The sequence below is a fragment of the Trifolium pratense genome, linkage group LG7 (assembly GCF_020283565.1).
Source record: "Trifolium pratense cultivar HEN17-A07 linkage group LG7, ARS_RC_1.1, whole genome shotgun sequence".
In the NCBI taxonomy this organism is placed as follows: Eukaryota; Viridiplantae; Streptophyta; class Magnoliopsida; order Fabales; family Fabaceae; genus Trifolium; species Trifolium pratense.
The window spans coordinates 33,015,491-33,039,569 of NC_060065.1; the positions used below are offsets into that span (position 1 = coordinate 33,015,491).

The window sequence follows — 24,079 nt, forward strand, 5'->3', positions numbered from 1 at the left end:
TGAGGGGTTGGACATACAATTATTTATTGGGCGTAAAAAGTCTCGTGTTAGACAATTTGGAATAAGAGATAATATGTATTTTAACAGCACTTATAATTGTTTATTACCCAAAAAAAGAACACTCGTTATCATTCTGTTTTATTTAACCTTTTTTCTTATATATGTATTTGATATAGTAAAGATTATACTATATTAAAATGATAATCATAGCCTTGAACTTTTTTTTGTCAAAAGAAACAAAAAATGCATGGAACATCAACTACACATACAACCAATCGACTATAATAAACATAAACATAAGAAATATATATGTTAGCAAAAATGCCCTTCTCTAAATGCTTGAGAGATAATTATTGAGGGTTATTTTTGTACAACAAAAGTTATACAGTTATGTTTTATACTTTTTTGTCAAGATCGATTTGTTTCATCGGGTCAAACTCGTGAGTCGACTTACGAGATTAGATGGCCAAAATTAATAAGTTATCTCACTCCAAACTATTTTTTGGGTAGACTCGATTATATCCGGATAGACTCATACAAACTCAGATTCACGAGTCTAAATAGAGTTTACGAGTTCAATGTGACTTTAGAAAATGAAAGCTAAAATCATGTTGGACCACATTGTTTCACACAAAAAAAAAAAACTGAAATATTCTGTTATTTAATAAATATTTTCCAAACACTTAAATCAAAAAGTCATTTTCAGAGTTTTAAGTCAGAAAAACATTAAGAACAATAATAAATTATCGATATAATGAAAACAGATTACATATAATCAGTCAGATCAAGAGTTTATAATATACTACACATAATCTTGTAAAAAATAAAAAAACTAACTACACATAATATTCCTAATATTTATAAATATGTATATGATACTAACATTCACTCTTATTTACTAATACTTATTTTTGTGTCAACTCTTCATTTCTCAAAGAAAGGAGGTTCTAGTAATCCAAAATTCAACCACAAAGGAAGTAAAATCTGATAAAAAAATTATTTCTCCCTATTAATAAAATCAAATTTCATAAATTATAATCAAGATAACTCTGTTTAATACAAATGCGTTCAAATGAAAAACCCAAAATTACCGATATGCAGACCTTTTTTAAACCTTCAAAGCTGCTTTATGGACCATGGTTCCCTTGTGTATTTGATGACAGCTCTTCTCAACAAGATCGAGCAGCTTCTCTAAGTTTGCTGCCCATGAATTAAGAATATCGTTGCTGTACTTCGATGTTTGGAAACAAACTATTCCCATAGGTCTATCAATCATGGCCACCAGAGCCTTTATCACAACCATATCAGACAGATGCTTCTCAGCTTCCTGAATTATGCAAGAATAATTGATTAGGAAAATCCCTTTGAAAAACAAATTAATTAAGATTAACAGAACAAAACCATTACTAGCATTACACACCTCTAGGCTGAGACACAAAAGCTGGGAAAGTCTCGTCAAAGTAATTCTTGCGTAGTATTTTGACACAACAAGAATATTCTGAAAGATTACCAAAATTACTCCATGTTAATACTCACATAAATCGCTGTTAAACATAAAGAAGAAGAAGTGCAAGGGCATAAGTTAATCACATGTTCAATAATTCTCTGTTTTAGATCTTCTGCGGCTTTTTCACTTAAAAACTTTCCAGATACAATCTCGTTCTCAAACTCGGTCTTATATGTCTCCCAAAGAGCAGTCCATTGGATGACTTCCATGGTGACCAGTTGCTTTAAGAGAAGCCTAGACACAAACATATAACAGTTACATCCAATGACAAGGAATCCTAAACAAAATATTTGAACATGACCACCAGATAGCATGCGAGATAAAAAAATAGATAACATACTTGAAGTTTGGAATCTCAAATAGATTCTTATCCTCTAAGGTTGAATTCAGAAGACTTGATTGCAGTGGATCATGAGGAGCAAGAACCAAGCACCAAGATATTTTCTTCAGGATCTACATGTAAAGATAGTATTTGGAAATTAGTCGTATCATAATATCGTTTAGTAATAGAATCAAACAGTAACAGAGATAGCAAATAGAGGAAGAGAATCGAAAGCCTACAGGAATAAACTCAGCAGGGTTTTCTTTAACATATGGAATCTCATATATCGCTTTATAGCAACGGCAAATTTCAAGATAATCATTGTTGTGGGAATAATACCTAAAATCACGGACAGAAAAACAGCATAAGAAAAAAAAAAAGATTTCAGGATCAGCGGCAAGAAATATTATGAACCTGGTACTTGAAAAATATGTAGCATGAAGATAAATCAACTATATCAATTCGACATAAGGTATAGAAGCATAGCACCAAATTTAGAAAGCTATGTGGAATTTACTGCCACATATACTGCACTGTGACCAATTCCCTACACTTCATTATTGTCGCAACTCACGTGTAACAAATCAATTACCAAACACAAAATAATTTTGAAACATGATTCAAATGGACTGAATTATACGCATTTGAAAATTATTTAAACTATGGGAAGAAAAAAAAACATCTTGCAATGGTGAAAGGCTGCCTACCGTAGACCCAAAACAATGGTTCAACAACCAGGCAGCATAAACATAGATATAAATGAAAATCGATAGGAATTGCATTATTTAAAATTTACAATGAAAATAAAAGAATTGACTTTCTGAAGATCAAATTTACACAATGTGACAGATTCACTATATTTTTGAACAGTAACAACGGTAAAAGACAACGAATCCGCATGTTAGGAAGGATAACTATAACCAGCATGTTTATCAACTTTAAAATCCAAACTCATTTTATATATCTAGTTTACGTCTTTTTAATAATCCTCTTTCATAAAATTTTAAATGGCAGATAAACTTTGCATTATGTCAAAATGTCTAACTTAAAACAGGTCAATGACAGGCATCATGCTTTATTTCAAAATGGTTAAGAACTGGGATGTGGCAAACAAGAATAGAAAGCAGGGATGAAAAACAAAAAATTTGGATTTGTAAAGGAAATAAGTGATTAAAATTTAGAAATGTCTGTAAAGGAATTGGAAATATGATCCAAACCAAAAGGTTCCTGTTGTGGCCATTTAAATGTATACACGGTGACGGTACAGAATGTTAGAGTTTGCAAATGGCAAGAACTATAAATGGCCTTCATAGCATCTCTGTAACTCTGAAGTCTCAACAATATAAGATTTTTTATTTATAATATAAATTTTAGATGGTTCATGAATCATGACAATATGTGAAAGTGAGTGAATTTGTATTCTGAGAATTTAAAATAACGGAGAGTTCAATTTGTAAAATGTGCGAATTGTATTTAAATTATCAGTTCAGTTTATGAACGGTACAAAATGGGGTTCAGTTTTTTATGGTGGAGTTCATTTCAACTTTATGAATTTTTACCTAATCATGAGTTCGTAATAAATCCTTTTCAACTCCAGTAGAGACGGAATATCAGCAGGAGCCTCTTCAACCATGTTATCGCCTTCTTTGGGCTTTTTCTTTTCCTTAGATGCATCTATGTCGAATACTCTTGGACTTATCTTTCTTGAGAGTATTTGTGCACGGACATAATCCTGACGGTCTAAGCACAACCGAACCTACAATTTAACACGGGAGATGACCAAATTAGTAATTTATTAGCAACATAAAAATTTATCAGCCTGCTACTTTTATCATCACTGAAACAAACAAAAAATGAGACTCGTACTTGTTCCAGAATGAATGCAATCTTCTCAGTTTTAGCCATGGCACCAAAAGTTTCCACCTGTTAAGATTACCCATTAAATAAGTGAACCAACCAATAATTTCTACTAATCAGTATCATCCAAAAACAAAGATACACAAAAGCCATGAAAACATAACAAGTTCACACTGACCGCAATTTCTTGCATCAGATCAGCAGCCTCAGCAATAAGCCCCTGTTCTTCCTTAATCTTGGCAAGTTTCTTGACCAATCGTGCTCTCTCAATTTCAACGTATATCTAAGAAGAACACGGTACAACATACAAATAGCCAAAACATATCTCTTATAAGATGGATAACTATGTGAAAAGATAATAAAACACAATGGAGAATTCAAACATAACTAACTAACCTTCCCTGCAGATACACTGATCAGTGTTTTGATAAGTTCAATACGAGTTTCAATATCCGGTGTCTTATCAATATATTCCATAGCCTGCTGGACCATAGCGGTTACAGCCTGCTGGACCATAGCGGTTACAGCCTGCTGGACCATAGCGGTTACAGCCTGCATCCATATATAATAGGCTCATCATTAATACCATAAAACATCACTAATTATACAACAACTACAAGGTGTCTAAACTGAACCCTAGCAGTGAAATTATACATAATCTGGAACAATAGTGAATTGATATAAGTTCCTTAAATACCGACGATAGTGAAATCGGAAACATCAAAGACTAAAAAAACAAAAACCCTAAACTCTTTCTAACTTAAGCACACAATGCCTCGTTGCTTATCTAAACAAATTTTCCATCAATAATCTCATCTAACATTACTGATCAATCTGAAATTGTAAACAACAATGAACAATTTACATTCTAAAAAACCAAAACCCTAAACCTCAGCGCATTGCATCAAATACCTGCTTAAGCTGACCGCGTCGTTTAGATAAAACGACAATCTGATCGTTTAGAGTTTTCCAAGCTTCGGCTTCAAAGCAGAGTTGCAAAATGTCAATTGCAGCTTTTCTGGTGCCGGCGATTTCACCGGCGAGCCACATCTGCTTCTCTACGTTCAGCAATTGCTCTATCTTTGCATCTAAATTCTCTGACGCCTACAAAACAAATTGAAAAGCGATTATAGCATTAGAATAACATCAAAGTGAAAATCAAAAAAGAAGAAAACAGTAGCGGAAACCGAAATAGAGGAATCTGGATGGATGAATACCATGTTTGAGTGAGCTTTTGATGTAGGAGGGTTTTCTTAGTAATTTATTATTTTAGATAGATTTAGTTTTATTATATTTTAGGTAGATTTCTTATTTTTATATTTCACCTAGATTAGTTATTTTTATATTTTAGGTAGATTTGTTATTTTTATTTAGTTAGGTTTGTTATTTTCTTTTACAATATTTTAGGAGATTTGTTATTTTTATTTTTCACTCCTATTTAAGGTAAACTATTGTAGCCTTGAAGACAACCTTTTGATTTAATAAAATTCAGAGATTTTTCTCAAATTTGGTGGATTCCAAATTACTCTTTCGGTGGACTCCGAAACCCTATTTTGACAAGTTTGTGTTTGCGGCTTGTCTTTATCCATTAGGTTTAGCGTTTTGCTAACCTAGCGCTTCCGTACTGCGTCAGTTGGTATCAGAGCAGGTTTCTCCTGTTCTTTTCCTAACGTGATCAGCCATGGGAGAATCAATTCCGGTTATTAGGGTTCGCAATAACAACCATGTTGTTACGTACATAAAATCAGAACATACTCATGGTGAATCTGATTTGGAATACTATGAGCGTCGATATTACAAAAGGTTGAAGAATGATTACTACGAGTTTAAAATCTCTGATTCGACATATCGTTGTCCGTTTTGTTACAACAAAGATTACTCGTTGTCCGACCTTTTGAGGCATGCTTACAGAATGACAGGTAACTCGCGTAAAACGATTAAAGATATTGCTAAACATTCTGTTTTGATAACGTATGTTAATTGGTATGTTAATGTTAAATTCGAGGAAGCATGTAGCATCTTCAATAATGCCAATACCAACAATCATGCCAATAATTTTCATCTACATCACATGGCTACTGAAACCCTATATGATAACCAACTATCTCTTCCCGAGAAACTTGACGATCCTGCTTATAAATCTAAACCGAAAGAAACCGAAGTAGTTGTTGAACAAGATGCTTCGGTTGAAGTTGATGAATCGAAAGATGAGAAGGAAGAGATCGTTGAACATGATGATTCAGAGAAAGAGGATCAAACGGATGTGGAGTCTAAAATGGTAGAAACTACAATCGATGAGGAAGGAGTGCTCAATCTAGAATTGAAGGGTAGTTTCAACGAGAACATCAATGGCATGGATTGCAACATCCAAATAGAGGCGACGCCAGAAATTGATGAAGAAACAAAGGAGAAAGAATGTCGTGTAACAAATTTATCGTCATTGGCAGCGCAATATGATGCGACCTTAAGGACAACACAAACAAAGAAACTTATGAACATTTATGGGTACTCTCATGTTATGCATATAAGCTCTACCGCCGTTGTGGAGTTATTAAACGGATTAACAAGCTATTATCTCAAGTTAGAGGAGAAAAATCAAGCTTTTAAAGAAGAAAAGAGTCGGTATGAGGCAGGACTAAAGGGAGAGCAAAAAGTAGCAATCAAGCAAACGAGAAAGAATTTGATAATTAAAGCAGAACCAATACTAAGTTTCTATTATGATAAACGCATGAGTCAATATCAAGATGAGAACTCGGGGTCGAGTTCTTTTGAGGCAGAGGAGACTGATGTAGGAGGGTTTCCTTAGTAATTTATTATTTTAGATAGATTTAGTTTTATTATATTTTAGGTAGATTTCTTATTTTTATATTTCACCTAGATTAGTTATTTTTATATTTTAGGTAGATTTGTTATTTTTATTTAGTTAGGTTTGTTATTTTCTTTTACAATATTTTAGGAGATTTGTTATTTTTATTTTTCACTCCTATTTAAGGTAAACTATTGTAGCCTTGAAGACAACCTTTTGATTTAATAAAATTCAGAGATTTTTCTCAAATTTGGTGGATTCCAAATTACTCTTTCGGTGGACTCCGAAACCCTATTTTGACAAGTTTGTGTTTGCGGCTTGTCTTTATCCATTAGGTTTAGCGTTTTGCTAACCTAGCGCTTCCGTACTGCGTCAGGAATAAACGATTATCCCAAAAGCTTAAGCTGTTAGGAATAAAGTCATATCAATGGTTTTATATTATTTCTAACATGTCCCCTCACGCAAGAGCCCACTTGGGCTTGAAGCGTGGATAATGCATAGGCTCACCTACCATATGCTTAAATTCCACTTTTTAATTAGAAAGTGAGGGGGGCGGGGATCGAACTCTAGACCACTTAGTCATAGAGGCTCTGATACCAACTGACGCAGTACGGAAGCGCTAGGTTAGCAAAACGCTAAACCTAATGGATAAAGACAAGCCGCAAACACAAACTTGTCAAAATAGGGTTTCGGAGTCCACCGAAAGAGTAATTTGGAATCCACCAAATTTGAGAAAAATCTCTGAATTTTATTAAATCAAAAGGTTGTCTTCAAGGCTACAATAGTTTACCTTAAATAGGAGTGAAAAATAAAAATAACAAATCTCCTAAAATATTGTAAAAGAAAATAACAAACCTAACTAAATAAAAATAACAAATCTACCTAAAATATAAAAATAACTAATCTAGGTGAAATATAAAAATAAGAAATCTACCTAAAATATAATAAAACTAAATCTATCTAAAATAATAAATTACTAAGGAAACCCTCCTACATCAGGTTTGCGCGAGATGAGAATTGAAATCGAAAAGCTAAGAAAAAGTGTGAGAACTAGGGGTGGCAAAACGGGCCAGACCCGCCAGGCCGACCCGTTTGACCCGCCATTTTTGGCAGGCCGGGCTGAGATTTTCGGCTCGCTACTTTAAGGTGGCCCGCCCCCATCTAACCCGCCTAAAAACGAGATGGGTGGGGCGGGGCGTGTTAGCCCGCGACTTTTTAATTTTTTTATAATTTTTTACTTTTATTGAAAATTTGGCTTGGAATGAAAACCCAAATCTCAATCCAATTTTCTCTCAAATAAAAGTTCACTTCACCGTCTGCTCCCTTCTTCCAAAATTAGGGTTTCATTCATTTCATCCGCCGTTTGCTCCCTTCTTCCACTTCGCCCCCGTGATACTCATCCACTCAAAAGATTGATTAATTGCTGCTAGTTTTTTGATGTTTTGTGTCCCTGAATTTCATTAACTATGTTGTGATCTTTGGCTTTTTGGTATTGACATAGTTGTAATTTTTCGAGCCATGTTTTGGTGGAACTGGATGCATCACAGGCTGTTTGCTTTTTTCAAATGGGAATTATCACTTGCTAGTATTTATCTTTTTATCTTATATTGTAATGAATTATTTATTAACTTAGTTGATGTTTCTATTAGTTTAATTAAGGGTAATTGTAAGTGTTAGTTTAATTAAGGGTAATTGTAAGAAATTACTTATTAACTTAATTAATGTTTCTTGTAGTATTTTTTTTTAACATTAACTAAGAGGCAAGAATTGTGAAGTTATAATTCAAATAGTTAAAAAAAAAAAAAAAATTTGTCTACAATTTAGCTATTTAAATGGTTCAATTGTAGTTTTGTCCAAATTTAAGCTATTTATGCATATAAAATAATCTTTTTTTAGTATTAAGTATTAACCATTTGGTTTTCGAGGAAGGGGCCCCTCAGATTCTCTCAAACAATTCGCTCTAGAGAAAACTCATTAATCACCCGAACACAATGTCTTGATTAAAAAAAAATCAATTCAAAGCGGTTACTTGGAGGTATCATCCGGTTTAATTAATATCCGTTTCGATGTTAAAATTATAGTACAAAATTTAAACTTTGGAATAATGTACTCACATTCAAAGCCAATCTTTTGTGCACGTTGTAGCGTTCTACAGCAAGAGCAAGTATGAAACTTCCCAAAACAAGTGCAATAACATCATCCATATAAGAATGAGCAACAGTATCAGCTGAAGCAATTCCAAACAGAGGAAACAAAAACAGAGGACACATGGAAGTAACAGGAAGTGGAACAGCCTCAGTTATCCACCATGTGAAAACCCAAACAATCACACCAACCATTTTTGTGCTTGTTGTAGGAGCATCTAGTTTCACTAGGAGACATATAATAATTGATAACAAAGGTCCTAAAATGACATAAAAGTTTTTAAGGTTTAAAATTGATGATGTTATTGTAAAGGAATTGATGTTGGGTGTTTGTTGGATCGGTTCGTCGTGAAGGGGTAGAAGTGGTGCCTCAAGAATGGGTGATGGAGTGTCTTCTCCGGCCATGTTGGAAAAATGAGAGGAGAAATGGTGGCTATGATTGGAAAACATGTTTGGGAGATATAAATAAAAGTGTGGGGATTTTATTCATGAATATTTTATCATGGGACACGAAAGTAGCCAAAATATTTTCATCAATAAAATAAAAATAGTAGTTGATCTAAGTGATAGAAGAACTAGTCGGATGTCGAATAGTGAACCGTCAAGGTTGAAGTTGGTGGAGGCTTCTGCAAACACTTTAACGTTCAAGTTAGTATAATAAGTCAAATGAGAGGTTTTACGTTATATAAGCGTCGTTTGGAGCCATTGATGAGTGGAGTTGTAACAATCGATGTTCACCAATGTCGAGGTGATTAATGGTTGTTGGCAGGCGTTACATTTCGTTTTAGTTTTGATTGCCTAAGGATTACTGCATTGATCGGAAGGGTTTTCTTACCACAGTCTTTTATTTGTAGAAGATGCATTCCATTTAATTGTTCATGAATAGCTAAACTTTCTAAATTTTATGAACAAAGTTCAAATTTCATGCGTACCGGCTGTTAGATATATATAACACTAATAACACTGTTATTAGTAATTTTTTTTGCTTAATTACACTTATTTAGTTTAAATTAAGTAAATTTTAGATTTTTTAAATTAATTAGAACTAAAAATTAACCGTAACTTTGAGTTAGGTTTAGCATTTACACTAATGTTTTGTCAAAAAAGAAGAATGAATATATTTATCTAAAATTTGCTTTGAATTAGACTAGAGTTGCTATTTTATCTTAATTTTCGTACAACACTCTTTTTTTTTTTTTTTTTTTTAATTTTGCTGGTTTATAAAGTCAATTTGAACCATGTGACTGTGAGGGGTTGGACATACAATTATTTATTGGGCGTAAAAAGTCTCGTGTTAGACAATTTGGAATAAGAGATAATATGTATTTTAACAGCACTTATAATTGTTTATTACCCAAAAAAAGAACACTCGTTATCATTCTGTTTTATTTAACCTTTTTTCTTATATATGTATTTGATATAGTAAAGATTATACTATATTAAAATGATAATCATAGCCTTGAACTTTTTTTTGTCAAAAGAAACAAAAAATGCATGGAACATCAACTACACATACAACCAATCGACTATAATAAACATAAACATAAGAAATATATATGTTAGCAAAAATGCCCTTCTCTAAATGCTTGAGAGATAATTATTGAGGGTTATTTTTGTACAACAAAAGTTATACAGTTATGTTTTATACTTTTTTGTCAAGATCGATTTGTTTCATCGGGTCAAACTCGTGAGTCGACTTACGAGATTAGATGGCCAAAATTAATAAGTTATCTCACTCCAAACTATTTTTTGGGTAGACTCGATTATATCCGGATAGACTCATACAAACTCAGATTCACGAGTCTAAATAGAGTTTACGAGTTCAATGTGACTTTAGAAAATGAAAGCTAAAATCATGTTGGACCACATTGTTTCACACAAAAAAAAAAACTGAAATATTCTGTTATTTAATAAATATTTTCCAAACACTTAAATCAAAAAGTCATTTTCAGAGTTTTAAGTCAGAAAAACATTAAGAACAATAATAAATTATCGATATAATGAAAACAGATTACATATAATCAGTCAGATCAAGAGTTTATAATATACTACACATAATCTTGTAAAAAATAAAAAAACTAACTACACGTAATATTCCTAATATTTATAAATATGTATATGATACTAACATTCACTCTTATTTACTAATACTTATTTTTGTGTCAACTCTTCATTTCTCAAAGAAAGGAGGTTCTAGTAATCCAAAATTCAACCACAAAGGAAGTAAAATCTGATAAAAAAATTATTTCTCCCTATTAATAAAATCAAATTTCATAAATTATAATCAAGATAACTCTGTTTAATACAAATGCGTTCAAATGAAAAACCCAAAATTACCGATATGCAGACCTTTTTTAAACCTTCAAAGCTGCTTTATGGACCATGGTTCCCTTGTGTATTTGATGACAGCTCTTCTCAACAAGATCGAGCAGCTTCTCTAAGTTTGCTGCCCATGAATTAAGAATATCGTTGCTGTACTTCGATGTTTGGAAACAAACTATTCCCATAGGTCTATCAATCATGGCCACCAGAGCCTTTATCACAACCATATCAGACAGATGCTTCTCAGCTTCCTGAATTATGCAAGAATAATTGATTAGGAAAATCCCGTTGAAAAACAAATTAATTAAGATTAACAGAACAAAACCATTACTAGCATTACACACCTCTAGGCTGAGACACAAAAGCTGGGAAAGTCTCGTCAAAGTAATTCTTGCGTAGTATTTTGACACAACAAGAATATTCTGAAAGATTACCAAAATTACTCCATGTTAATACTCACATAAATAGCTGTTAAACATAAAGAAGAAGAAGTGCAAGGGCATAAGTTAATCACATGTTCAATAATTCTCTGTTTTAGATCTTCTGCGACTTTTTCACTTAAAAACTTTCCAGATACAATCTCGTTCTCAAACTCGGTCTTATATGTCTCCCAAAGAGCAGTCCATTGGATGACTTCCATGGTGACCAGTTGCTTTAAGAGAAGCCTAGACACAAACATATAACAGTTACATCCAATGACAAGGAATCCTAAACAAAATATTTGAACATGACCACCAGATAGCATGCGAGATAAAAAAATAGATAACATACTTGAAGTTTGGAATCTCAAATAGATTCTTATCCTCTAAGGTTGAATTCAGAAGACTTGATTGCAGTGGATCATGAGGAGCAAGAACCAAGCACCAAGATATTTTCTTCAGGATCTACATGTAAAGATAGTATTTGGAAATTAGTCGTATCATAATATCGTTTAGCAATAGAATCAAACAGTAACAGAGATAGCAAATAGAGGAAGAGAATCGAAAGCCTACAGGAATAAACTCAGCAGGGTTTTCTTTAACATATGGAATCTCATATATCGCTTTATAGCAACGGCAAATTTCAAGATAATCATTGTTGTGGGAATAATACCTAAAATCACGGACAGAAAAACAGCATAAGAAAAAAAAAAAGATTTCAGGATCAGCGGCAAGAAATATTATGAACCTGGTACTTGAAAAATATGTAGCATGAAGATAAATCAACTATATCAATTCGACATAAGGTATAGAAGCATAGCACCAAATTTAGAAAGCTATGTGGAATTTACTGCCACATATACTGCACTGCGACCAATTCCCTACACTTCATTATTGTCACAACTCACGTGTAACAAATCAATTACCAAACACAAAATAATTTTGAAACATGATTCAAATGGACTGAATTATACGCATTTGAAAATTATTTAAACTATGGGAAGAAAAAAAAACATCTTGCAATGGTGAAAGGCTGCCTACCGTAGACCCAAAACAATGGTTCAACAACCAGACAGCATAAACATAGATATAAACGAAAATCGATAGGAATTGCATTATTTAAAATTTACAATGAAAATAAAAGAATTGACTTTCTGAAGATCAAATTTACACAATGTGACAGATTCACTATATTTTTGAACAGTAACAACGGTAAAAGACAACGAATCCGCATGTTAGGAAGGATAACTATAACCAGCATGTTTATCAACTTTAAAATCCAAACTCATTTTATATATCTAGTTTACGTCTTTTTAATAATCCTCTTTCATAAAATTTTAAATGGCAGATAAACTTTGCATTATGTCAAAATGTCTAACTTAAAACAGGTCAATGACAGGCATCATGCTTTATTTCAAAATGGTTAAGAACTGGGATGTGGCAAACAAGAATAGAAAGCAGGGATGAAAAACAAAAAATTTGGATTTGTAAAGGAAATAAGTGATTAAAATTTAGAAATGTCTGTAAAGGAATTGGAAATATGATCCAAACCAAAAGGTTCCTGTTGTGGCCATTTAAATGTATACACGGTGACGGTACAGAATGTTAGAGTTTGCAAATGGCAAGAACTATAAATGGCCTTCATAGCATCTCTGTAACTCTGAAGTCTCAACAATATAAGATTTTTTATTTATAATATAAATTTTAGATGGTTCATGAATCATGACAATATGTGAAAGTGAGTGAATTTGTATTCTGAGAATTTAAAATAACGGAGAGTTCAATTTGTAAAATGTGTGAATTGTATTTAAATTATCAGTTCAGTTTATGAACGGTACAAAATGGGGTTCAGTTTTTTATGGTGGAGTTCATTTCAACTTTATGAATTTTTACCTAATCATGAGTTCGTAATAAATCCTTTTCAACTCCAGTAGAGACGGAATATCAGCAGGAGCCTCTTCAACCATGTTATCGCCTTCTTTGGGCTTTTTCTTTTCCTTAGATGCATCTATGTCGAATACTCTTGGACTTATCTTTCTTGAGAGTATTTGTGCACGGACATAATCCTGACGGTCTAAGCACAACCGAACCTACAATTTAACATGGGAGATGACCAAATTAGTAATTTATTAGCAACATAAAAATTTATCAGCCTGCTACTTTTATCATCACTGAAACAAACAAAAAATGAGACTCGTACTTGTTCCAGAATGAATGCAATCTTCTCAGTTTTAGCCATGGCACCAAAAGTTTCCACCTGTTAAGATTACCCATTAAATAAGTGAACCAACCAATAATTTCTACTAATCAGTATCATCCAAAAACAAAGATACACAAAAGCCATGAAAACATAACAAGTTCACACTGACCGCAATTTCTTGCATCAGATCAGCAGCCTCAGCAATAAGCCCCTGTTCTTCCTTAATCTTGGCAAGTTTCTTGACCAATCGTGCTCTCTCAATCTCAACGTATATCTAAGAAGAACACGGTACAACATACAAATAGCCAAAACATATCTCTTATAAGATGGATAACTCTATGTGAAAAGATAATAAAACACAATGGAGAATTCAAACATAACTAACTAACCTTCCCTGCAGATACACTGATCAGTGTTTTGATAAGTTCAATACGAGTTTCAATATCCGGTGTCTTATCAATATATTCCATAGCCTGCTGGACCATAGCGGTTACAGCCTGCTGGACCATAGCGGTTACAGCCTGCTGGACCATAGCGGTTACAGCCTGCATCCATATATAATAGGCTCATCATTAGTACCATAAAACATCACTAATTATACAACAACTACAAGGTGTCTAAACTGAACCCTAGCAGTGAAATTATACATAATCTGGAACAATAGTGAATTGATATAAGTTCCTTAAATACCGACGATAGTGAAATCGGAAACATCAAAGACTAAAAAAACAAAAACCCTAAACTCTTTCTAACTTAAGCACACAATGCCTCGTTGCTTATCTAAACAAATTTTCCATCAATAATCTCATCTAACATTACTGATCAATCTGAAATTGTAAACAACAATGAACAATTTACATTCTAAAAAACCAAAACCCTAAACCTCAGCGCATTGCATCAAATACCTGCTTAAGCTGACCGCGTCGTTTAGATAAAACGACAATCTGATCGTTTAGAGTTTTCCAAGCTTCGGCTTCAAAGCAGAGTTGCAAAATGTCAATTGCAGCTTTTCTGGTGCCGGCGATTTCACCGGCGAGCCACATCTGCTTCTCTACGTTCAGCAATTGCTCTATCTTTGCATCTAAATTCTCTGACGCCTACAAAACAAATTGAAAAGCGATTATAGCATTAGAATAACATCAAAGTGAAAATCAAAAAAGAAGAAAACAGTAGCGGAAACCGAAATAGAGGAATCTGGATGGATGAATACCATGTTTGAGTGAGGTTTGCGCGAGATGAGAATTGAAATCGAAAAGCTAAGAAAAAGTGTGAGAACTAGGGGTGGCAAAACGGGCCAGACCCGCCAGGCCGACCCGTTTGACCCGCCATTTTTGGCAGGCCGGGCTGAGATTTTCGGCTCGCTACTTTAAGGTGGCCCGCCCCCATCTAACCCGCCTAAAAACGAGACGGGTGGGGCGGGGCGTGTTAGCCCGCGACTTTTTAATTTTTTTATAATTTTTTACTTTTATTGAAAATTTAGCTTGGAATGAAAACCCAAATCTCAATCCAATTTTCTCTCATATAAAAGTTCACTTCACCGTCTGCTCCCTTCTTCCAAAATTAGGGTTTCATTCATTTCATCCGCCGTTTGCTCCCTTCTTCCACTTCGCCCCCGTGATACTCATCCACTCAAAAGATTGATTAATTGCTGCTAGTTTTTTGATGTTTTGTGTCCCTGAATTCATTAACTATGTTGTGGTCTTTGGCTTTTTGGTATTGACATAGTTGTAATTTTTTGAGCCATGTTTTGGTGGAACTGGATGCATCACAGGCTGTTTGCTTTTTTCAAATGGGAATTATCACTTGCTAGTATTTATCTTTTTATCTTATATTGTAATGAATTATTTATTAACTTAGTTGATGTTTCTATTAGTTTAATTAAGGGTAATTGTAAGTGTTAGTTTAATTAAGGGTAATTGTAAGAAATTACTTATTAACTTAATTAATGTTTCTTGTAGTATTTTTTTTTAACATTAACTAAGAGGCAAGAATTGTGAAGTTATAATTCAAATAGTTAAAAAAAAATAAAAATAAAGTATTTGGCGGGCCGGCCCGCCAACTCGCCAATAAACGGGCGGGCTTGAGTTGTTGAGCCCAGACAACTAAGTTGCCCCGCCCCGCCCCGCTTCGCTTTTGGGCGGGCCTAAACGGACCTAAATAAGAAAAATTTAAGTAAAAGAAAAAACATTGATAAAAAAATAAAATTAAGTGCAGCACTTTGAAATCCATATCCACCCACTTGCCCGACCCAACCCATTATTTTGGGTTGGATTGGGTGGGTTTGACCTGGTCGACCGGATTTGCCCAACCCATGTACACCCCTACTTGAGACAACTTCAAAAGGATGTTATATTCTTTTTCCTTCATTAGAATTTTTTTCATTGAGTTTTTTCTAGTAAAGATTTTAATGAGACATATCATTGATGGACATTCAAAGGGGAGTGTTATGAATATTTAGTGGATGTCTATATAGGTTCTTGACCCATGTTATTGGTCTTTTACATTTGCCTATAAATAGAACATATATATCACGTAAAACTCATACTAAATAATACAGACTTTGTTATTCTCCTCTCTTCTCCCTTTCTCTTTAGTCCCTCACCGTTCATCTAAAACAGTCACTTTAGTCATCAACGTTCCTCTTCCTTTATGCTCTATTTTGTCTTCAATATGGTCCCTGTCTACGTGGCATCAAATTTTAAAGAGAAGTGACATGTATTGGTCAACAAACCGTCCACGTCAACACTATCAAACGGTTCTTTGTTAAAAATTAACGTCATGGACTATTCTAACTAACGGAAGTTACATTCAGGAATTTTAAAATGTTTGTTGATGATTCATGGACTACAATAACAGCGAGTGTCACTTTCAAGGACCAAAGTTTACTCTATATATTTGATATAGTAAAGATTATATTATTTTAAAATGATAATCATATCTTGAACTTTTTTCTGTCAAAAGAAAGAAAAAATGCATGGAACATCAACTATACATACAATTCGTCAAAAAAATCAACTATACATACAAATTAACTATAATAAATATGGGTAATGCTAATGCACACCCACTCAAAAATTAGAAGGTGTGAAATTGTGCATTAGCAAGCTACACCTTTCTACTTTTAACAAAAAAAACAATTTTCTATTTATTCAAAAGTAATTAAATCTATGTTTTTTTTTCTCATTTTGCAACTCAACACAACTTTTTTATTTCTCCTTGTCTCTATCCACCGCTCATGTGTTAAAAACATTCAGATGTCTTCGAGAAAAAGAGCTATCAGTGAACCATTTTCTCATTTCCATTAAAATTCTACCTCAATCCATTAATTTGAAACCATTTTGTCATGCCTTTAATATTTGTGTGTTCCATATATACTTCCATTATGTCTTAATTTAATTTGTATGCATTTTTTTGGTCTGGAGATCATGTTGCCACATTCAAAATTTTTGCCTTTAATGAAATACAATCAGTTTCTTTCAGCAACAAAGATGATGGGTTGAAACTAGGAGAAATAAAAAAGTTGTGTTGAGTTGCAAAATGACCAAAAAAGACATAGATTTAATTACTTTTGAATAAATAGAAAATGGTTTTTGTGACAAAAGTAGAAAGATGTAGCTCGCTAATACACACATTCTAAATTTTGAGTGGGTGTGCATTAGCATTATCCAATAAATATAAGAAAAATATATGTTAGCAAAAATGCCCTATAATAAACCAATAAATATTCATTTTTCATGATTATATAATGAATGTGTATCTACTATCTAACATCTTCCTTTTCATGAATGTGTATCTATTATTTTTTATTCATGTACCATCTATAAATACAATTATACAATCATATTCTATCCCAAACATATCATATTATAAACCAAAGTATAATTTGAAAAAGAAATCTATGTGGTAACAAATGAGAGTTTACATCTGCCACCTATTGTGTACCACCATTTGTACCATAAACAATAGATCCTGCAAAAGCAAACCTTAGACATCAAAATTCTATTCCAACCAAATTGGTCTAAACAATTAATATCTATCAAAACTTTTGAAACACCGACACTGATAATGGAAACAACATTTACAATCACATGTCGATCACATTAATAATTTAAAAAAATTAATTAATCGAATATAATCTCATGTGTCAGTATCGAACACCAAACACATAAATCATCATCAGAAGTATCGGTGCCACAAAACTCAAAATCCAAAACAAAAACAATTAACAACTCACCAAGTGTTGGCATGAGAAGAGACAGAACCAAAATTCCAGCAACCTTAAGTGGCACACCAACTTTAAGCATGTCTTTAATTTCAATATGTCCAGTAGCAAATCCAACAACATTTGAAGGTGTTGAAGTTGGAAGCCAAAATGCAAATTCAGTAGCTATACCACCAGGGATCATAAGAAGAAGTGGATGCACATTAATAGTTTTGGCTATGTTATACAAAAGTGGTACTAGAAGTGTGGCTGTGGCATCATTGGAAGTAATGAATTCAGTGATTATGCTACATAGTAAAGTAACAGCAGGAACAATTGCTAAGTATGGAACATCTTTTAAGAATTCTAATGCTTTTGACATTACTTCTGCTAGACCACTAGATTGTACTCCATCAGCTAAGGCAAATCCAGCTCCTAGTAGCAAAATTAGGTTCCATGGTAACTTTTTGCATTCATTCCAACTCATCAGCTTTTCACCATCTTGCTTCATGTTTGGGATTATGAACAATAATACAGCTGCCAAAACCTACATTAATTGCATAACATTTTAATATTGTACACTACAATTCTTGGTGTAAATGAGTCATTTTAGATTAAATTAAAAGAGATTTTATTTTATGAAGAGAAAAGAAAATAATAGTTTTTTTAAGGAAAAGTGGTATGATTACTGATAATCCAAAGTTCGATCGTAAGGTAAGTAAAATATAGTCAAGAATTATTCCTACCAAGAATCGAATTTGGATTCTCCCGAACGATTGATTCGTCTAAGAGGAGGAGGATTTCTCTTTCCACCCTCCAAATTTATTTTTTCGTGCAGAAAACTTCATAAAATGTTTTTTGGAAAAAAAAAATTAGTGTAAATTTTACCAAAAGTTACACCAAAAAAAACTTCGGAAAATATTTTCTGAAATTTTCGGCGTATTTTGCGTGAAAAAAGAAAGTTAGGGGTGAAGAAAGAAACCATCTAAAAGGAGCTCATCAAACCACTTGAGCTAAAATAAACTGGCCGCGGGGCTTATTTAGTGTGTTTGAATTATTTGAGTGCAGGTTTGATTGATGATAAATTTGATAAAATCACGATGTCACACCACAATTAAAATATAAAAAATGTAGATTTGATTTTGAAAAAATTCAAATATGATCAAATATATTTTTATGAAGACTAAAAGGCCCTTAGAATTATCAATTGACAGTATAAAATTTTAAAAATAAATTGTTATTTTTTATTTTCCAAGACCAAACAAGTGTCGGATATTTTTTTGTTATCATATTATAAGTACGAAATATTCACTATTATTTAGCGGTGATTAATTTTTGCCGTGAATTTCTTGGGCACACAAGGTACGAGTTGCCAGAGTTGGGTATAAAGATACTACTTACACTGATACTACCATCACCAACAAGGCCATGGAACAAAACTCCCCAACCTGGTAAGTCATCTGAGATACTTCTTGTCATCCATAGTATTATCAACAACTGTATATATTTTTAATATTAATCACACAACTTCATTACTTCCTTGCAAAACAATATAAGTTTCTCTATGATTAGCTTCAAAAAGCCAAAATTTATAGTTATACATACCCCAAATACACATAACACCATCTTTTCAGCAAAAGACATGGGACCTGCAAAAAAATCCAAAAAGTTACAATGACATCAACTTATTTAGGAGTAAATGTTTGAAATATTTTTTACATTAAAATTCTACCTCAAAAATAAAAGAGTTTAATGTAGATGCATCAACCGTGTAAAGTCCAATAAAAAAATTATCAATTTATCATGTCATATTAAGAAATTGGGATGAAGTGGGATGACGTGACGGAAAAAATAGTTAGTATTAGTTGACAGTGTATAATAATTTTATAAATATTTCTTTTTCTCAAAATAAAAACTATATAAAATAAATAAATTTCATTTTTAGCATGCAGTGTGAACAACTTCCATGTTAGAGCAAAGAAGTTTAAATTTTGGAGACATCCTATTCAGCATATGGGTGGAGTTTAACATAGTAAAATACTAAAAAAAGTGATGAATCAATTAAGTTACTATATGTAGAAAAATACAGTCAGGTCAAAATCATCTATGTACTATGCAACGCACATTATGTGCAAAATAATTTTACAACTTTTAGAACTGGTCTATTTTTTAATCCTGATTCTTCATTGTCTTCTTGTCAATTGTAACATTGTGTTTGTTTCAATAGAAAATTGGGTAATTTAAGAAATCGGAAAATGTACTATTTTTCCTAGTTAGTTAGTTATGGAGAGAAAAGCATCGTGGAAAAAAACATAAAGCTTGACTTACATAAAAAGTTTCGATTCCTCAAATTTAGAGAGTAGTTAAATATTCATTTTTTTTTTTAAATTATTATCATCCAACAAAACAAAATAATTAACAAGTGGCCCATTAGCTCAGTTGGTTAGAGCGTCGTGCTAATAACGCGAAGGTCGCAGGTTCGAGACCTGCATGGGCCAATAATTTTTGTGCCCTTCCCTTCCCTTCCCTTCCCTTCCGTGCCGCTCCAACTATAATAATCATCTAATTTTATTTTTAGTCTTCGTTTTCTTCATCTAAAACATTTTATGTTTCTTTATGATCCCAAAATAATTTGTTTTACTGTCTTATTTATAAAATATACTAGTATATTACTTTTATAGATATAAAAAATGAAATTTTCTCTACTTCTCTTGTCCTAAATGAAGTCAAATGTCATATATTTCTTAAATTTTTCTTGTTAATTAAATATTTTCCCGATGGAGATTTATCACAAAAGAAGAAGAAAATCCAAAATTTTATAACTATATTTCTGTAAATTTCTCCATCAAGCCTTTGACAATTGACATTTAAAATGCATCCAAAGAAGCCGAGAGGGAGAGGAAGCAACGTGGGTTGCAAAAGACATATTTTCCCATTTCCTTTTGTTTTGTTGCCAAACTAATCTCGAGTATATCACACTATGTTCTAACATATTGTTTGCATTGGGTCGCATGTGAGTTCTCGGGATTTTTAAGTGTATCGGATATGTTTGAGGTATTGTCCGCTTTGGACTGCGTGTGAGCCATCACAATTTTGTTCTTTGTAAAAGACGCTTCGATGTATTAAAAAGTGAGTGTTGTATATAAACTATATTTAGCCTCGATTCCTAAACGATGTAAGATTTTTAGGTATACCAGAACAAATAAGTCATTTACATTTCTAAAATTTATAAATAAGCAAAAAGAGATTCCGTTTTTGAACACGATGGACATCTTTCTTTCTATTAACTTATAGATTGTAGAAAACGCAAAATAAAGAACCAAACTATCAATATTTAGAAATAAAAGAAAGTTGAGTTGGTAAAAAGTGATGTATTTAGTTATTTACGAAGAAGAAGAAGAAGAAAAATTAAATAATTAAACTTAAAAGTGAAAAACTTACCAAGAGCTTCAAGATCCCTCTTCAAGTGAGCTCTATCCAAATAATCAGACAAAACCCTACTTGAATCCTTTCGAACATAAATCAAACATAGCATACACCAAAAGCATAGAAGCAACAAAACAGCCACAGGAAACCCAAATAAAAACCAATTGCTGAAGCTTATTGGTTTTGCATTAGGAACAAGACTTTTCCACAATCCAATTATTATTAAGTTTACACCTGTTCCTGTTAGAGTGCTTATGCCTCCAATTGGTGTAGCATAGACCACAGTTAGAATCACTGCTCTACTGAATTTGTTCATTAGTTCTGATTGCTCATCTGCTGGTGGTAGGCGGTGTAGGATTCCGGTTGCTACCGGCATCATCATTACCGCTGCTGCGGTGTTGTGTAACCACATGCTCACGAAAAATGTGGTTGCGCATAGGCCTAATAGTAGCATTGATGGATTTAGTGGATTGCCACAAAACACCAAAGTTACCTACGATAAGAATTACATCATGTTACATCATAGCATAGCGGATTATTTTTTAGCATGATGTGAATTAGTATAAAATTATTACTATTTTGAGTTAGTAATTTTTTTTGTTTAGTTTGGATTCCACGTTTTTATAAATTCCTTTTTTGTTATTGGGTTGACCTCAAAATCATAATGTCTCAAAACGAGAAAAAATTCCTAGATCATCCGGTAAGTATGTGGAGAAGAATCAAAACAGAAGAGTTAGTAATTGAAATTGAATATATTTGATCATAAGTTATTTTTGAAATTATTTAGAAATATTGAGAAGCATTTGAATGTTATATGTTATTTTTAATTATTAACATTTTTTTCAAGAATTTGTGACTTTAGTGCATTATTATATGCTCCACCACGTGTACATGATATTGAACCCTAAACACATGTTTAAGTGCCAATCATGTTGCAACATGTTGGCCATGCTATTTAAGTGCAACAAAATTATTTAGGAGATTATTTAAGGGACATACTAACCGGTGCCCTGGGATACTGGTTAAGAAAACAAAAACAAAAAATTTTTGAATAGAAAATAACATTTTTTAAACTTTTGAGAAGTTGATTGTACAAGTTTCAATGCTAAATTACTATTTTTGGTTTTTGCTTTCTTAACCAGTGATTCGAGACACTATTTAGCATTTTTTATTATTTAAAATCAGACATTCAATTATTTTCTGCCACGTAACATCAACTTAATTTCAAAGAAAATAGAAATAAAAAATATTCATCCTATGATAATAGGTGGAGAAGAGTCCAAGCTTCAAATATTCTCTACAACAAACAATTGAGTATAATATTAAAATGAAATATTTTCCACAAAGATTGCAAGACAAACATAAAATAAATTCGATCAAATTAACATTAAATCAAGAGAACATTCTAAATCATCAAAATCAAATTAATGAAAACTTTAATTATAAACATAAACCACATAAGAAAAAAAATTGAACTCAAACTAAGACATTGAACTTAAATGGTTAGTAAGTTTCTTTTAAGAAAAATTATTTAGAAGAATAGAAGTTTGATTTTTAGTAGAAATAATTTTTTGCGACACTTTACTTACCTCGCCGTTAAACTTTGAGTTACAAGAGTCTCTTCCCCCGAGAACCATATGATTAGTACCAAAACAAAAAAGAAAAAAGGTTTGAACCCAAACGTCTAAGGAACTTCTAGTTGGATCAAATCAATTAGAAATATTGTATTCATATCTGATCAAAATATTTATTGATCAGATTTTATTTTTTATTCGAATTCAGATTATCAGGGCTTAATTTTTCTTAAAAATCGGAGGGTTAAAAAAATATAAACAATTGAAAAATTTAAACATTTTGGAGTAATACTAATACTCACATTCAAAGCCAATCTTCTATGAACATTGTATCGTTCAACAGCAAGAGCAAGAATGAAACTTCCCAAAACAAGAGTAATAACATCATCCATATAAGAATGAGCAACAGTATCAGCTGAAGCAATTCCAAACAGAGGAAACAAAAACAGAGGACACATAGAAGTAACAGGAAGTGGAACAGCCTCAGTTATCCACCATGTGAAAACCCAAGCAATCACACCAACCATTTTTGTGCTTGTCATAGGAGCATCTAGTTTCACTAGAAGACATATAATAATTGACAATAAAGGTCCTAAAATTATATAAAAGTTTTTAAGGTTTAATATTGGTTTTATTGCAATGAAATTGTTGTTGTTGTTGGGTGTTTCTTGGATTGGTGGTTCATGAAGAGGTAGAAGTGGTGCCTTGAGAGTGTTGTTTTCTCCGGCCATGTTGGATGAGAGAAAAATTGAAGCAAAAAAATAATGGTGGTTATGAAGTGTGGGGCATTTATTCATGAACTTTTTTCATGTAACACATAAGTAGCCAAAATAGCTTCCTTTATTATTACTCCTCCGACTCTGCAATGAACGACTCAGTTGACAGTTTTACACATGTTAAATGTATATAATTTTGAATATTAATATCCTTAATTGTATAATAGTAAAATTCTAAAAAGTTGATATGTTGATAATACTTGTGTTATAGCTTCTTGCCTTCATTCATTGATGTTGGAAAATCATTCGAGATCGAAGGTAGTTATATAAGGTGAACACTCTTGTACTCATATTATATAAATATGTATTAGTACACGGCTTAAGTGGATGATTGTAAGTGGTCCACAAATAATATTTAATATAGAAAAATCAATAAATAATATTTTTAAACCAATCAGAATCATCCACCTTAACAAATGTACCGATACATATCCATATAATATATGTATTGAAAAATTCACCTTATTTGAATATGTTCATGAAAATGTTTTTCCTGCTTATACGTCCTTATTCAAAACAACTTAA

The 24,079-nt window shown here is 32.5% G+C and overlaps 2 protein-coding genes and 1 non-coding gene across 7 annotated transcripts; 1 reads left to right on the forward strand and 2 right to left on the reverse strand.

Annotated features, from left to right (window-relative positions):
• Nucleotides 1-891: 891 nt before the first annotated feature.
• Nucleotides 892-14,926, reverse strand: LOC123896169 (26S proteasome non-ATPase regulatory subunit 12 homolog A-like). 5 transcript variants are annotated; one of them, XM_045946588.1, is made up of 12 exons: nt 14,788-14,926; nt 14,483-14,674; nt 14,051-14,122; nt 4,083-4,238; nt 3,865-3,969; nt 3,696-3,752; nt 3,389-3,585; nt 2,069-2,168; nt 1,848-1,960; nt 1,591-1,741; nt 1,421-1,498; nt 892-1,327 (listed from the first exon to the last, which is right to left on the reverse strand). In XM_045946588.1, exons 1-12 carry the CDS (start codon nt 14,788-14,790, stop codon nt 1,109-1,111), a joined length of 1,443 nt encoding a protein of 480 aa, XP_045802544.1. In that variant the 5' UTR covers nt 14,791-14,926; the 3' UTR covers nt 892-1,108. The 5 variants fall into 5 exon arrangements, with proteins under 5 accessions (XP_045802544.1, XP_045802546.1, XP_045802547.1 ...); XM_045946590.1 differs by lacking the exons at nt 14,051-14,122; nt 14,483-14,674; nt 14,788-14,926 and adding exons at nt 4,599-4,790; nt 4,904-4,949; XM_045946591.1 differs by lacking the exons at nt 14,051-14,122; nt 14,483-14,674; nt 14,788-14,926 and adding exons at nt 4,599-4,790; nt 4,904-4,934 and having other exon boundaries at nt 4,083-4,214.
• A 2,427-nt stretch (nt 14,927-17,353) lies between these two features.
• On the reverse strand, nt 17,354-23,595 carry LOC123899702 (tonoplast dicarboxylate transporter-like). The gene is made up of 6 exons (XM_045950913.1): nt 23,081-23,595; nt 21,220-21,697; nt 19,384-19,427; nt 19,180-19,275; nt 17,812-18,325; nt 17,354-17,546 (listed from the first exon to the last, which is right to left on the reverse strand). The coding sequence occupies exons 1-6, from the start codon at nt 23,573-23,575 to the stop codon at nt 17,509-17,511; spliced, it is 1,665 nt and encodes a 554-aa protein (XP_045806869.1). The 5' UTR covers nt 23,576-23,595; the 3' UTR covers nt 17,354-17,508.
• Nucleotides 20,203-20,276, forward strand: TRNAI-AAU. Its single transcript has one exon. It is a non-coding gene; the product is annotated as a tRNA-Ile (tRNA).
• Nucleotides 23,596-24,079: the final 484 nt, after the last annotated feature.

Excerpts from the sequence above, each read along its gene's own strand:
- LOC123896169 (XM_045946588.1), bottom strand. Across the intron at positions 4,239-14,050 it reads TAACCGCTATGGTCCAGCAG|GCTGTAACCGCTATGGTCCA; the intron begins GCTATGGAATAT and ends ATATGGATGCAG. Across the intron at positions 1,328-1,420 it reads TTTTGTGTCTCAGCCTAGAG|GAAGCTGAGAAGCATCTGTC; the intron begins GTGTGTAATGCT and ends TGCATAATTCAG.
- LOC123899702 (XM_045950913.1), bottom strand. The coding sequence starts at position 23,575 with ATGAATAAATGCCCCACACTTCATAACCACCATTATTTTTTTGCTTCA. Across the intron at positions 21,698-23,080 it reads ATAGAAGATTGGCTTTGAAT|GTAACTTTGGTGTTTTGTGG; the intron begins GTGAGTATTAGT and ends TTCTTATCGTAG. Across the intron at positions 17,547-17,811 it reads TCTTCTCATGCCAACACTTG|GATCTATTGTTTATGGTACA; the intron begins GTGAGTTGTTAA and ends TTGCTTTTGCAG.